Source organism: Microtus ochrogaster, chromosome 5 (assembly GCF_000317375.1).
Source record: "Microtus ochrogaster isolate Prairie Vole_2 chromosome 5, MicOch1.0, whole genome shotgun sequence".
Taxonomy (NCBI): domain Eukaryota; kingdom Metazoa; phylum Chordata; class Mammalia; order Rodentia; family Cricetidae; genus Microtus; species Microtus ochrogaster.
The window spans coordinates 59,343,117-59,358,058 of NC_022012.1; the positions used below are offsets into that span (position 1 = coordinate 59,343,117).

The window sequence follows — 14,942 nt, forward strand, 5'->3', positions numbered from 1 at the left end:
TATCTATCTATCTATCTATCTATCATATATATATATATATATATATATATATATTTCCTTTAAAGTCACTTCTCAAAATGATACTTTGAGATAGATACAGACCTATCTCAAAATGATACTTCTCCAGCCTCACCACCTCCAGAGCTAGTCTCTTCTTCCCTAATCTGTCAGGATTAGGATGATAATTTTATACTTCTGGTTTCAGTTACTAAGCCAAGTACTTGAGGGCGAGACGCTGCAGACTTCACTTGTTTTACAGGTCCTCACTTAAGACATAGCACATGTTCAGTACCTGTATCCCCAGTATACAAGTCAACAGTGCCTACAAGAGCCTCTTGCTAGACCTTCCTGGCAAAGAACAGCCATGTTTCTGCACTTAGACAATGAAGTCAGCTCACTTTCTAAGGGCCTCATTGCCTTCTGATGCCCCCGAAAGCAGAGTGAGCAGTAGGATGGGGCTCTTCACAGTTGAGTTGTAACTTTCCTTTGAACTGAGGAAGGATCGGAAGGGCTCTGCCTTCATTCCTGCTCTTCTCCCACCCTCATTCCCTACAAGCCCGATCTACATGTTGCTGCTTCTCTATTCAGCATTCTGCTGAGCCTCTCCCCACATCTCACTTTCCTCTGAACACCTGCCTACACACTAGCATCTGCTCCCTCTAAGGGAGAATCAATGATAGCACAGCATTCAGACCCGGTCAAAGCCAGCCATGTAACCCGATACTGACATGTGGATGGCTGCTAACTATTCTCCTCACCCCAGTCCTTACTCCCCACCTGCCTTCTCAAAGATATCTGTTCATCCAGCCAAATAAACTCCTAACTGGCACGATATCTGTCAAAGGCAGAAGGACCTTCCGTCACACTGATCAGGCTATTCCATTTTCATGGGGAAAAAAATCTGCCGTGTGTCAAAGTGGGAATGGTTAAGTTTCAACCACCTCCCTAGAAGTGTTCACAAGGGTCCCAGAAACACCTACTTTCATCCCACCCCCTTCTGGTAGCCAGCCCTATAGTTACTTAGCTTGGCTATTTACAATACTTTATATGGACTGCTTACTTTTAATGTCTAGGTATTTAGAGATTTAACTATAGTCAAAAGAACAACAATATTTTTTTTTAAACAGGGTCTCACTATGCATCTCTGACTGGCCTGAGACCAGGCTGGCCTTGAACTCACAGAGATCTGCCTGTTCCCACTTCCCAAGAGCTATGACTAAAGGTGAGCCCCACCACACCTCGAAGAACATTTATTTTAGTGCATGTACATTTAGTGATGGGGCATGCATGGCATGGAACTGAGTGGGTCCGAGGACAACTCTGTGGAGCTGTTCTCAGCATCCACCTGTACATGGACCAGGGAAATGGAATTCAGGATGCCAAGCTTGCATTGAAGGCACCTTTACCAGCTGAGCCATGTCACTGGTCCGAATGCATCCCCTCTAAGCACACAATGTACATAACTACTTCTACATTGCATATGAACTTCCCAAAAGAGGAGCAACGTGGCCTGTAGGCACATCAGCTTGCAAGCTGAAGTCAGAATAAGAACCCATGATGGTCTCCCCATCAGCCCACAGTGCCCCCAACACCAGCACTATTCACAACACCTGTATCTATATATGTGGTCTTTCAGGCTTACTCAATTTTAAACGCCAGTGAAAAACAGTAAGAATAAACCTGTATTTTTTCTCTTGTCCTCTTTTCTGGAGACTACTAAGTCAGATACTTTTAAGAAAATCCATGGTAACTAGAAATGATCCTCATACACCACACTTGCCCCCACTGCAGTTTTGATCTAGAATGTTCTCCGAAGACACCTCTGTTAAGGCCTGGAGCTTCAGTTGGAGCTGTTGGAAGATGATGGGAACTTTAAGAGGTGAGGCTGGCACTGGGGTGTGCCTTAAAGGAATGATGGGGACAGGGAATTTTCTTAGCTCTCTTTGCTTCCTGGCTTCAGTGAAGTGACTTCCTGCCATAATGCACTGCTCACCAAAGGCACAAATGGAGGTGTCAAATAACCAGAGACAGAAACCTCCCAATCTAGAAACCAAACAGGCCTCCCTGCTCCTTTCAAATTAAGTCAGATATTTTGTTACAGTGATGAAGATCCAAAACAACTAAAATGTGATTATCTCTGACTGTTGAAATAGAAAATAAATATGCCCTGTTCAATGAATAAAGAAGTTTTCACCAAGTATTTTAAGGTCTCTATAAAGCAAATCAATACTATGTTTTAACATAATGCTCTTTTTTTGTAATATTTATTTATTTATTTATTTATTATGTATACGATATTCTGTCTGTGTGCATGTCTGCAGGCCAGAAGAGGGCACCAGACCTCATTACAGATGGTTGTGAGCCACTATGTGGTTGCCAGGAATTGAACTCAGGACCTTTGGAAGAGCAGGCAATGCTCTTAACCACTGAGCCATCTCTCCAGCCCTAACATAATGCTCTTAGATAAACGTTTTAACTCTTAATTATTCAGCAATGTTGTTTGTCTTGTTTAATAGTGGTTTGCCATATCCAAAGAGTGATATTAAATGACTCTTGCTGTCAGCTTCCAAATTAGTATGAATTCATCCCCCACTACCAGGTTTGGAATAACTTTAGAGACAACTAAGATGAGCCTTCAGTTAGAACCTCACACTGCGTCATCACCCTTTCCACACAACTGAAACGGCAATAGGAGACACTCAAGAGACCCTCACAGACTGCACATGGGATCAGGAATGAACTTAGGCCTTCCAAGCCCCCAGGGGCTCTTATCAAGCCTATGTACTCTGACCTAGTCTCCTGTACTAGTAACATAACCACTAACTGACTTTCTGGAAGCAGATACTTCTATGGATGAAGAAGTAACTTTGAAATTCATACTTACAGTTATCTTCCACATCTTTTTTACTGTCCTCTTCTGCAGGGAACACTTGGTTTATAGGAGCCAAAAATGTCTAGCAAACAAACAAAAAATTGTAAATGTAGATAGTAAAAAAGACAAGGCGTTCAACTGGTTGCATATGTTGTAATGATAGCAACGATACATTCTCTATTAGAGTCTAACACAGACTCTACTACTTAACTAAGCACTCTTTCAAAAGACAATAACTTCCACCAAAAACTGTGTCCACTACCACTGTAGACATGAATCAACAATAGCAATTACCAAGTAAGTATCCCAGGTTCTCACACCCACAGGGAGACAAAATAACAGACACACTAATCCTAACAAAGTAACAAAGACACCAATCCTAAATTTCTGCTTAGAGGCATGCTAGTTATCAAAAATCAAAAGCACTTTAATGTTTGCATATAAACAATTTTATTGTTTTGAAACAGAAACATTCATAATCATTTACATATAGCATAAACAAACTACTACTACTGTTATTTGAGAAATATATTTGATATGAATTCCTACATAAAAATATGTCAAGAATATAAGAATATCTGATCCATATAATTAAAAGGACCCACAAAAAACTGGGTGTGGTGGCACATGCCTGAAATCCTAGCACTTGTGAGGTGCAAGGAGGGGGAATCAGGAATTCAAGGTCACGCTTGACAACATAATGATTAAAGCCAGGCAAAGCTAAGATTCTGTCTCAACAAAAAATTAACCCAAAAAGAAACTTGCATTCTTTCATCACTTAAAATGCTATGTGAGACACTGCAGAATTAAGATAGCATCTTGTAACAGAGAACAAATGGTCTCAAATTACATCTAAAGAGAATTAAATTTTAATCCATGCTATCTTAACAGTTATTTATAAATTTATACCTCTAAATAATTACAATTAACTCTTCCAGTTGACATTTCCAACTGTACCAAATTAAACTCTTCAAAAAAAATGGCCTGGTTCTTTTACAATAATATCGGCATCTGCAGGGCTAAAGGGTTAGCTCAGTGGTAGCGTTTATGCTCAGCATGGGCAAAGACCCAGACCTGATCTCCAGTACCAAAACAGAAAAGTTTTAAACTCTCTGTGTGCAAGGATACTGTATACAATAAGGTGATCATAGTTTATGAAGTAAAATTCAGGCTTCACAGACGAGTCCAATTTAAAGGTAAAACTAAGTTGGTGGTGCGGGGATTGCTCAGTGGTAAAGAAAGCTCTTGGGTAAAATATGCGATGCTCTGAATGCAATCTCTAGTGCCACGAACACAAAACAACAACAACGTCGTCATACCCAACTTAGAATACTGTTAAACTCAACACTCAGAAAGCTAATTCTTTGCAATCTAATGCATATGTTCTCAATGTTATAAATTTAGATGGTTTGGAGGCTATTCTTTCAAAAGTGAACTTGGATCAGTATGAACTAGTGAACAGTATGTAGAAGACAGCATAAAACAATCAATTCATAGCAATGGTTCTGTAGGAAAATCCGTTCTGCAATAGCTGCTAATACCACAGAACTGTATATACACTTGCAGCAGCCAAGGCAACAAAGGGCATGGTCCTAACCTGGCAGGAACTATAGCCAATGAAAAAGACTCCACATGAGAAATGAATGCTGCAGGGGAGGAGCAACTGAGCTCCTTAAATAAGAAGGTTAACGGCAAGCTAAGACCAGTCCAGAAGTCTCTCTCCCTCTTCCTTCAGACCCCCAAATTAACAATTAGCCTCTATTTTCTCTACTTTCAATAAAACAAAATATCTCATTTAAAAAAATTTCATCAAAAAGTTTTTATTTTTATGTTAGGGAAGTTTTTCCATTATCAGAAGAAAACCAGGGCCCAGCAAGATGGCTCAGTAGATAATGGCACCTGCCATTAAGCCTGGGGACCTGAGCTTAACCTCCTAGGACCCATGTAATGAAAGAGACCACTTCCTGCAGGTTGTCCTCTGATCTCTACTCAAAAGATTGTGCACAACAACACACACACACTAAAAATAACTTTCTGTAAAGGTAGTGGCTTAAGCCTCCATAATATTTTTTAGAAAATTTAGACTTTAGTTCATAGGAATATTTGTAGATCTATAAAATTTATGTGATTCCGTAATTTAAACTAAGCCTCCAGGCTGGCAAGATGACTCAGCCATGAAGATTGAGATCTTGATGGATGGAAGGAGAGAACCAATACTATCAAGTTAGTCTCTGACTTTCACATGTACATATGCACATGTGCACACAAACACACACACAACAAATAAACAAATGCCCCCAAAATGACATGACTGAATTAAACTGCACTTCTATTGGATATATATATATATATACCTTAGGAACACTAACATGACATAGTTCAAACACTCTGAAATATATAAAATATTTTACAAAAGCCCATCCCCTTAAATCAAGTTTCTTTTATTCTTGAGCTGAATTACTCTGTCACCTACAGAGGTGACAAACCTCAGCGGAACAGACTCGGGACGTACAGCCCTCACTTCTGGCCTTTAGCTTACTGAGCTTATGAAACACGTTAAGCAAAAGGCAAAGGCTATCAAAATTTATTGTATGTGAACGTTTAAAAAGCCACTTTTTAAAAAGGCAGTGTGGCCGACAGCACACACAGGTACTGCTAATGAGGGAAAACGAGAACACTTTATCTTTCCTTTCCTGAAGGCATCTTTAATTGGCCTCCACTAACATGGCACAATATATATTAGGCATTCTGGTTCCTGGGTTGTTTACAGTAACAGAACAGTCCTCTCGCTGAAGAGACCTCATGAGAGATCCACCTTGTTTTTCTAGGGTTCCCAGAAGGATGGCAGTCATATGGCCTTAGCTAACCATGTAGCGGTAGAACATAAATTATTCATGGATATTTGCAGAGCTTGAAGTAAACAGAAATTATATCAGCATATTTAGTCAGAAGAAAAAATGTTTAGTAGGATTATTTGTTAAACTTAGAACTGTGAGACTATGGTCCAAAAGACTGAAACACACATGTCTATACTGGGGGCTCTGGCTGTAAGCAAATCAAAAGACTGAAACACACATGTCTATACTGGGGGCTCTGGCTGTAAGCAAATCAAAAGACTGAAACACACATGTCTATACTGGGGGCTCTGGCTGTAAGCAAATCAAAAGACTGAAACACACATGTCTATACTTGGGGGCTCTGGCTGTAAGCAAATCAAAACTCCTGGTCACTCTCCCCCAAGGTCCACTTAGGAATCTTGACTAGTCTATGTCTAAGACTTTACAAAAGGAAGTAAATAATATATGTACAGAATTAAAGTATATTTTACACTACTATCATAAAAATAACAATATATGGGAGGTTTAAGAGTCAAATATCTTTCCTTAATAGAAAGATATTTATCCAAATCCCACATTATATAAGTTTATGTAAATGAAATGGAAAAGGAGATGACAAAGCTGAAGCTCCAAGTAGAGCGTGACCTCAGAGCAGCACCAACATCGTCCACGTTTACTTGGTAAAACACCGACTCCATCACAGCCATACCAGTGATCATAACAGTCTGGCATATGGGATAAAGATGCTGCCACTGAGTGCATTCTCTCACACAACTAAGAGTGTTGGTTCTGAATCACAGGATCCCACTCCCTCATAGTGCGCACTTCCCAGCTAAACAAGGAAGTCAGCCCAAAACTTCGATGGCATTGTCGGGCATTTGTTTCCGCCACTATAGCAGGAATGTCGACTTCATTTTCACCTTTCATGGGGAAGAATTTATGTGTGTGTGTGTGTGTGTGTGTGTGTGTGTGTGTACACATATATATATATATATATACACAGCTGTATCTGAAAGAGATCACATTTCAAAATCTCTATGAGACACTCACCTTGCCTTTTTGGTTCAAGGGTTCAATAGTTAGGCTGTCAGGGCCAATATCCACAATGTTGCCCATCTGAAATCCATCTGTGGGGTGGGGAGCCCAAACGGGCTTTCCATCTTCCATTTTGAAGGAGGTTCTCCACTATCTCCTGTTCAGAGGAACAAATAAAGCAACATGAATAACTGTGGAGATGTCTTCAAATTGTTTCTCCTTTACCCATGTAAATAAATCTCAAGTCATAAAAAACGCCTGCTCCCTCTTCTCTGCATCCTGCTACCTCTTGCTGTCTGTCTACCTTAGATAACAAAGGCAGAGGCTGCTCCACCCTCAGGAATTCCTGTAACGTGCCTGCTTCCGCCGTGAGTATACTGGAGTACACTTCGGGATGGAAATGCTCACAGTTCCTACCTTTCATCTGAAGACAATTTAGAATTCTACCTCAAGGAATCTGAGTGGCTCATTCATCTTGTAAGAATAGACATATATGGTGCAAAGTTAACAGAGTGTAAAACGGACTCATTTTAGTCCTGAAGGGTTGCGGGGCTGGGTTGGGGGGGGTCTTTCCTATGGGCTCCCTGAGTCTGAGACAGCAGGCATGTACTCGGCAGGCTCATTCCCACACAACTGCTCAGCATATCTTCCCATTTTCCTACCTTGCTGTTAATTTGAAGCTCACAGTGAAGTGAACAAATCTAAATACGCACGTTAATGAATTTGGACAGATGAATGCCCCATCTAAGAAGCACCCTCCTCGGTTCACAGAGCATCTCTACCGGTTCCCACGCCTCCCTGCCATCTCCGCTGTCCTCAGTTTTTGCCTGTTCTTGAACTTCATATAAATGAGATCATACCGTCTACATTCTTTGGTGTCTGGCTTTCTTCATTTCAAAGCATTTCTATATGCAGCCCAGTCAACCATATTGCCGTGTGGGTCTACTGAACAATGAACTGTTTACCTGTTGTCTCGCATTTGAATGGTATCTAGGTAGTGCCCACTGAAGACATCCCATTTTCAACTGTCCCTATCAGGCTTTCACGCTTGGCATTCTGAAACGTTAACATTTACAATTCTGTCTACTGAGCAACCAAAGGGGCACAAGCTATCCAGAATGCTTTTTTTAAAGGAGCTCCTATGCTATAGGACTAATGTGTGATTCAATCTGCCAGCAAGTTGAACCTAGATATCCCTACTTTCCGTATCTCAATGGGAACCTAATTCTTCCACTACGCACCTGTACTTAAAGAGCAGGCGATCTATGGAACATACTGTTTGTTATGCACGCCTAGGAACTCCACTGAAGATCCCATGACCTCAGGACTTGGAGATGCAGTCCCTCACAGGAGCCACACAGAGACACACAGTTCCGTTGAAAACGGCTCATATGCTGCCATCTTGCAGCGTGTTTGGTGGCTAATCTTTCCTATGCAGTGGTTGCAGAATGAGCTACCTTCTCTATGCAGCTCCTATATTTACATGTAACTCTAAGTTAACAAATGAAACAAAGATTCTCCACAGACAGTAAACCGGTACCTCTGCTTTAGGCTTCCTCTGCTGCATATACATGCCTGCTTTCCCTATAATGGCAGCCACTCTCACGGCTTCACGTGCCATCTGTGTGTGAGGGATACTCAAGCTTCTCTCATCATCCCAGATCCCCATGAAATTCCCAGGTGTTTACCTGCCTGCTGGAACCTAACACAACGAACAGACACATTGTCATCATTATTACTGGTCTGCACCCCGCCTTGTTCTGCCCTGCACTTAGTAAAGGCAGCATCACTCAGTTCAAATCCCACCTGGAGTCACCCTCAACTCTTCCGGCTCCTTCCGAACTCTCATCACCCTTTAATTAACTTCACCAGCTCTCCCTGCAGAGCCACCTCATACCCACCCACTCTTCTGAGTCTCCTCTGCTATCTCAATCCAAGGCTTCCGCAGTGGCTTACACACCTGCTTCTACTCTTGCCGATCTTCAGATCAGCACTAATCCCGCTAAAACACACATCCCATTGTGCCACTGTTATCCATCGGGGCACAGACCCCTTATTTCCTGCTTGCTCCTAAGGCCTAGCATGATATACACAACTGACAGTCCCTGGTGCATGAATGAACTGCGCACACCGTCCTGAGGAGTAAGCAGAGAGAACAGACTAGAGCAAGTTGGATTCTCTTAAAACCGAGGCTTGAAACTCTGCCCCACCACTGACTGCTCTGAGCAGGTTGACTCCCTGATCGTATCTTTGCCTTTATCTCAGTGGTGGGATAGTCTCACTTACCTTACAGAATTGCTGTGGAGATTAAGTGACATAAAACTGAGATCACCGCTCTAATAGATCCTAGTCACACCTCTCCCTGCCCCCCCCCCTCATCCTTCCATTGAAACCACTAATAATTTGATGGCAATCTTCTATACACAAAGAGAAATGGACAGCAATGATAGTTTAGGGGACAATTATCCTTTTAAAAATTCTGAAAATGTCAACCTCATACAGCAAAGCACAACCCCCCCATCCCAAAAAAAAAAAGGAAAATCAAATTATCCAATCGGTTTCTCAATTTAAACCATGAAATGCAACTTTTCAATGAAGTGGGCAAAGTTCAAGGCACACATCTAAGCTTGCTTCTTCAGCACAGCCCTAAATCTACAATGACGTAATTCTCAGAAAAATCTGTCAGGGCTGTTGAGACGGCGCAGTAAGTAAAGGTGCTTGCTACCAAAGGTGACAATCACAGTTCAACACTCACAACCCACACTGTGGAAGAAGGTGAGACCCGGGTTCTGAAATTGTCCTCTGACCTCCACGTGCAGGCCGTGGCACATGTATGTGCATGCACAGATAGACTACATACGCATTAAATGAATAAATAAAGAGGTGTAAGAGAAACTCTTTCAGGAAACCCTTCCGGTCAACCCTCATTCTTACTAAGCATGTCCACATATGCAGAGTACCTCAAGGCATTGTACGCCATGCAAGGTGGCTCACAGCTACAATCCCAGCACTCAGGGGCTGAGGCGGGACAATTGCTACAAGCTCACATCCAGTCTGAGCTATGTAACAAGACCTTTCTCAATAAAATAAAATAAATAAACAAACAAAGACTCTACAAGGTGAGCCATTAAAGGGCAGACTCGGTTCCCAGGGCTACCACACTCGATGCCTTGAGCTCCATGGAAGGCTGGCTGCAGAAATACTGAGCAGAAAAAGACATCACTGAGCTTTGCTGGGATTCATTGCAGAAGTCGAAAGCTATCAGCATCCCCAAAGTCACTGCTGGAAGACCCCACTAGTAACTGAAAACTGTGGAGTTATGAAGACCATGCTGGGATCAAACCCAGAACCTCACACTGCCTAGGCAAATCCTCCACTCAGCTGGGTCCCCAGGCTGCTTTCCTTTCTATCTGTTAAGTAAGCAAGCCAGGAACACTATAAGCAATGCCCAGAAGCGGGAAGGAGCTACAGTGGCCTTTCTCCGTTGAAAGACAAATAAGGCATCACCTGCAGACTCCCTAGGAAACAACTTGCTGTACATTAGGAATGAGAAACAAGAACACATCCACATTCGTCTTCCTCTGGACTAGTGATGACTCCAGCAGTGTCCATGTGCCAGGTGCAAAATGAGTAGATTCATGCTACAAAATGTGAGCCACTACCCGCATGCACCAGTGCCTTCAAAATGTTCCCCAAGAGCCGAGCTGGGAGGCATAACAACGTCTTGTGTTTTCTTAGCTAGTCATTACACATTAAGCAGCAGCTACCCGTATTTTAAGGCTGAACTGAAAGAACCAAATAACTAAAAAGGAAGAAAGACAAATTAAGCAGAACAAACAGAAACCCCTAGGCCTGCTTACACTTCATTTTTCCTGTTTCTTTTTATTAGTGTCACAGACAGCTAGGTGCTCAGACTAGAACAGTGAACAAGGAGGACAATGTCTGGCCTCAGGGAATCGCTAGCTGAAAGTGACTAGGGACAGGAAAGATAACCAAGAGGGTGCACCAGAGCGGCAGCCGACCTTGGTGGGGGCAGTGGGAAGAGAAGACAGATGTATCAAATTTGCAATTTGAAGAGATTACTCTTTATCTGGTAGCCCCTGGCACACACCTTTGGTACAAAGCTGCCCACTGGCTGCTTCTCACCTGTATCAGTGTACCCCAGGGCTATTAGCTTCCTGGTGCCCAGATACCGTGAGAAAACTGGGCACTGGCTAACAGTTGGCCACAGCTGGTGTGGGTTGCATATACCCAATGTTGTCTTCCACCAGGTATTTCTGTCCCACAAGCGATTATTTGTACACTAAAATTCCTTAATTCATTTAAGCAAGATTCCCTTTCTTACTAAACTGCCTCTGAAAACACCTTTAGAAAAAGTATTTTCAGGTTATTTTTCTTCAGTTAGTTACAGAAAAATATGGGTTTTTTATTATAATAATATGGAATCATAAATTAATAAATTAATGATGGCAGTTACTATAAACACATTGATTTGCTAAAAAATAAAAATCATAGATAGAAAACACTATTAAATCCAGATAAGGACAAAAAATAAGAAAACATCTCAAGATTTAACAAGCTCCAAAAATGATATCAATTGAATGAAGAATTTGAATTTTTACTCATTTATTCATATTTTTCATAAACATGTATGAGTATTAGGTTATGATGGAAAATACAGAGGCCAACTGTTTTTCAGTGTGAGACATAAAAAGAGAGAAAGATCTACAACAGTCTTCGTGCAGTTCTGCTGGCAGTGGTAGATATTGGTCCAGGTGACTGACCACTGAGACCCTGCAGAGCATCACCCAATGTCTAAAGTTAAGTCTATGACCACTTCATGCATAGAGCTCTGACCAAGACTACCTGACACTATTTGAAAAATCACTACAAATACTATACAACCTGAATTATTAACATTGGTTATTGGATTTTTCTTACAGATTTTCAAAGACAAGATCACAAGTCATATTTTAGATATAAACTCCTGCATGAATTGCTCCACAGAACAGGCTTGAAGTCAGACAGCAACCAAGTTCTCTCATAACTCATAAGATTAAGATGCTTTTCAACTCTACTAAGTTGGGTGTGAGTATGGGTTTGCATGCACACAGCAGATAAAAACAGGAAATAAAACAACTTTTTCCTCACAACTGGCATCTAGCTAACTAGAGAAAACCAAGTCATATGCATCAATAACCCTGCACCACATCCTAGACATTACAGTAAGACACTTTGGACACTCTTTTGACTCTTTCAGACACACTTTCCCTGTCCCTCAACTCCTCCTAGACCCTCCCTACTTCCCTAGCCTCCCAACTTCATGCTCTTTTACACCCTCTATTGCAATAAAAACAGTATGAAGAAAATGCCAAAACAAAAGAAAAAGTTCACACACACACACACACACACACACACACACACACACACACCAGAGAGAGGAGAGAGAGGGAATGTGTTTTGTGTTGGCCAGCTACTCCTGGCCATGGGGCCTGCCTTGGAGTAGGGCTGATGTACCCAGTACACTCCATTAGAAAAACATGTGCTTTTCCCTCTCCTACCAAGTATCAATTGCAAATAGTTTCTTCGATGGGGAAGGATTCTGTATCCACTTCTGCCTTTTAGTTCTTGAACCTGTGCAGGTTTTGTGGGTGCTGGCCCAGGCACTGTATACGTTTATATGAGCATTAGTCCTGCTGTATGTGGAAGACACTATTTCCTTGAAATCATTCACTACCTCTAACTCTTACAAGGCTTCTGCCTCCTCTTCTGAATTGACCCCAGAGCCCCAACAGCAGGTATTTGCTGAAGACATCCCATTTACAGCTGAGTGCTCCAGAGTCTCTCCACCTCTGCACATTGTTCAGATGGGGGTCTCTAGTAATTCCCATTTACTGCAAGAAGGTTCTCTGATGAAGGTTATAGCAATCTGTCATTAGGAGCCGTTTTATTGCTATGTTCCTTTAGCAGGATAATATTATGTTCTCCCCTAGGCCTACGACCTACCTAGTCTCAAGGTCCTTGGTCACTTTAGCAGTTTCAGATATAAATTTAGTCTCATAGATTGTGCCTTAGATCTAATCTAAAAGTGATTGGTTACCACACTGAACCTCATAGAAGAGAAAGTGGGAAGTACACTTGAACACATTGGCACAGGAGACCACTTCCTAAATATAACCCCAGCAGCACAGACACTGAGAGAAATAACTAAGAAATGGGACCTCCTGAAACTGAGAAGCCTCTGTAAAGCAAAGGACATGGTCAACAAAACAATACAGCAGCCTACAAAATGGGAAAAGATCTTCACCAATCCCACATCAGACAGAGGACTGATCTCTAAAATATATAAAGAACTCAAGAAATTGGACATCAAAAGAACAAATAACCCAATAAAACAATGAGGTATAGACCTAAATAGAGAACTCACAACAGAGGAATCTAAAATGGCTGAAAGACACTTAAGACATTAAGGAAATGTCAACATCCTTAGCCATCAGAGAAATGCAAATCAAAACAACTGTGAGATTCCGTCTTACACCTGTAAGAATGACCAAGATCAAAAATACTGATGACAGCTTATGCTGGAGAGGACATGGGGTAAAGGGAACACTCGTTCATTGCTGGTGGGAATGCAAGCTGGTACAGCCACTTTGGATATCAGTGTGGCAATTTCTCGGAAAATTAGGAAACAACCTTCCTCAAGACCCCAGCAACATCACTTTTGGGTATATACCTAAAGGATGCTCAGTCATACCACAAGGATATGTGCTCAACTATGTTCATATCAGCATTGTTTGTCATAGACAGAACCAGGAAACAACCTAAATGCCTTTCCACTAAAGAATGGATAAAGATGTAGTACATTTATACAATGGAGTACTACATAGCAAAAAAAAAAAATAATGACATCTTGAAATTTGCAGGCAAATGGATGGATCTAGAAAACAGCATATTGAGAGAGGTAACCCAGACCCAGAAAGACAAATATCATATGTACTCACTCATAAGTGACTTTTAGACATAAAGCAAAGGAAACAAGTCACAATCCCAGAGAACCTAGACAACAATGAGAACCCTAAAAGAGACATACATGGATCTAATCTACATAGGAAGTAGAAAAAGACAAGATCTCCTGAGAAAATTGGAAGCATGGGGATCATGGGGAAGGACAAAAGAGGAGTGGGGAGGAAGGGAGGGGAGCAGGAAAAAATATATAGCTCAATAAAAACAACTTTTTAAAAAAAGTGGTTGGGTACTCCCATAGCATTTATGCCACTATTGTACCAGTATATCTTGAAGGCAGGTCACTGTTGTAGGTCACAAGGTTTGTGGCTGGGTAATATTGACGACTACCTCTCTCCTCTGGTAGAAGTACATTCCAGAGCTATGAATGCTAGTCAATATAAGTGAAGTGAATGTTTTATCTCACTTAACTATTAAATCTCTTCCAGGTTAGTTATTAGCCATTTTTATAAGAAATTGAGATTTGGAGGTTTAGATACTTGTCCAAACAGAGATAACTAAGAAAGATTTGCAGAAAGGACCACTGAATACTGAGTATGTGTCCTTAGTATGCTTTCTGTTTCTGTGATCAAACCCTCTGATCAAATGCATCTTGGAGAGGACAGGGTTTGTTTGACTTACAGTGCCAGATCCCACTCCATCATTGAGAGATGTCAAGGCAGGCATTCAAGAAGAAACAGAGCAAAACCACAAAGAATGCTGCTTGTTGACTGGCTAGTTCTCAGCCAGCATCTCATACAACCTGCCAAGGGGTGGCACTGTCCACAGTGGTCAGAGTTCTTCCAACATCACTTAGCAATTAAGAAAATGCCTCACAGGCTTGCCCATGGGCCAGTCTGATTGCATCAATTCTTCAGTTGAGGCTTCCTCTTCCCAGATGATTCTAGATTTGTCGAATTGATAGCTAACAATGACCCAAATCCGACTCCTAGTCATTGTACTACATGGCTTCGTTTAAGGGAGCTTCCTGTCTGCATCAGTGGTTAATGTCACTATATTGAAAAAGATTTTTTTATGTAATATAACATTGTTCCCTAGTTTAAGTTATAACAATAAAAAATACACAACAAGTACTGTGTCAAGAAACAATAAACTGCCTGGGAAAGCCCACGACAGCTCCTCATGTCAAGTTCCAATTATAAGGAGTTACCCTTATAATTTCCTCATTCCTGCCT

At 41.4% G+C, this 14,942-nt stretch overlaps 1 protein-coding gene across 7 annotated transcripts in view; it reads right to left on the reverse strand.

The window, feature by feature from the left end:
* Myo6 (myosin VI) overlaps positions 1 to 14,942 on the reverse strand; it is a 136,479-nt gene that overhangs the window by 76,954 nt on the left and 44,583 nt on the right. For all 7 annotated transcript variants that reach the window (XM_026779463.1, XM_026779462.1, XM_005347569.3 and 4 more), the window contains exons 2-3: positions 6,760 to 6,901; positions 2,885 to 2,954 (exon numbers count right to left, since the gene is read on the reverse strand). In XM_026779463.1, coding sequence (XP_026635264.1) covers positions 2,885 to 2,954; positions 6,760 to 6,876 — 187 coding nt within the window. In that variant the 5' untranslated portion in view covers positions 6,877 to 6,901. The remainder of the gene's footprint in view (positions 1 to 2,884; positions 2,955 to 6,759; positions 6,902 to 14,942) is intronic.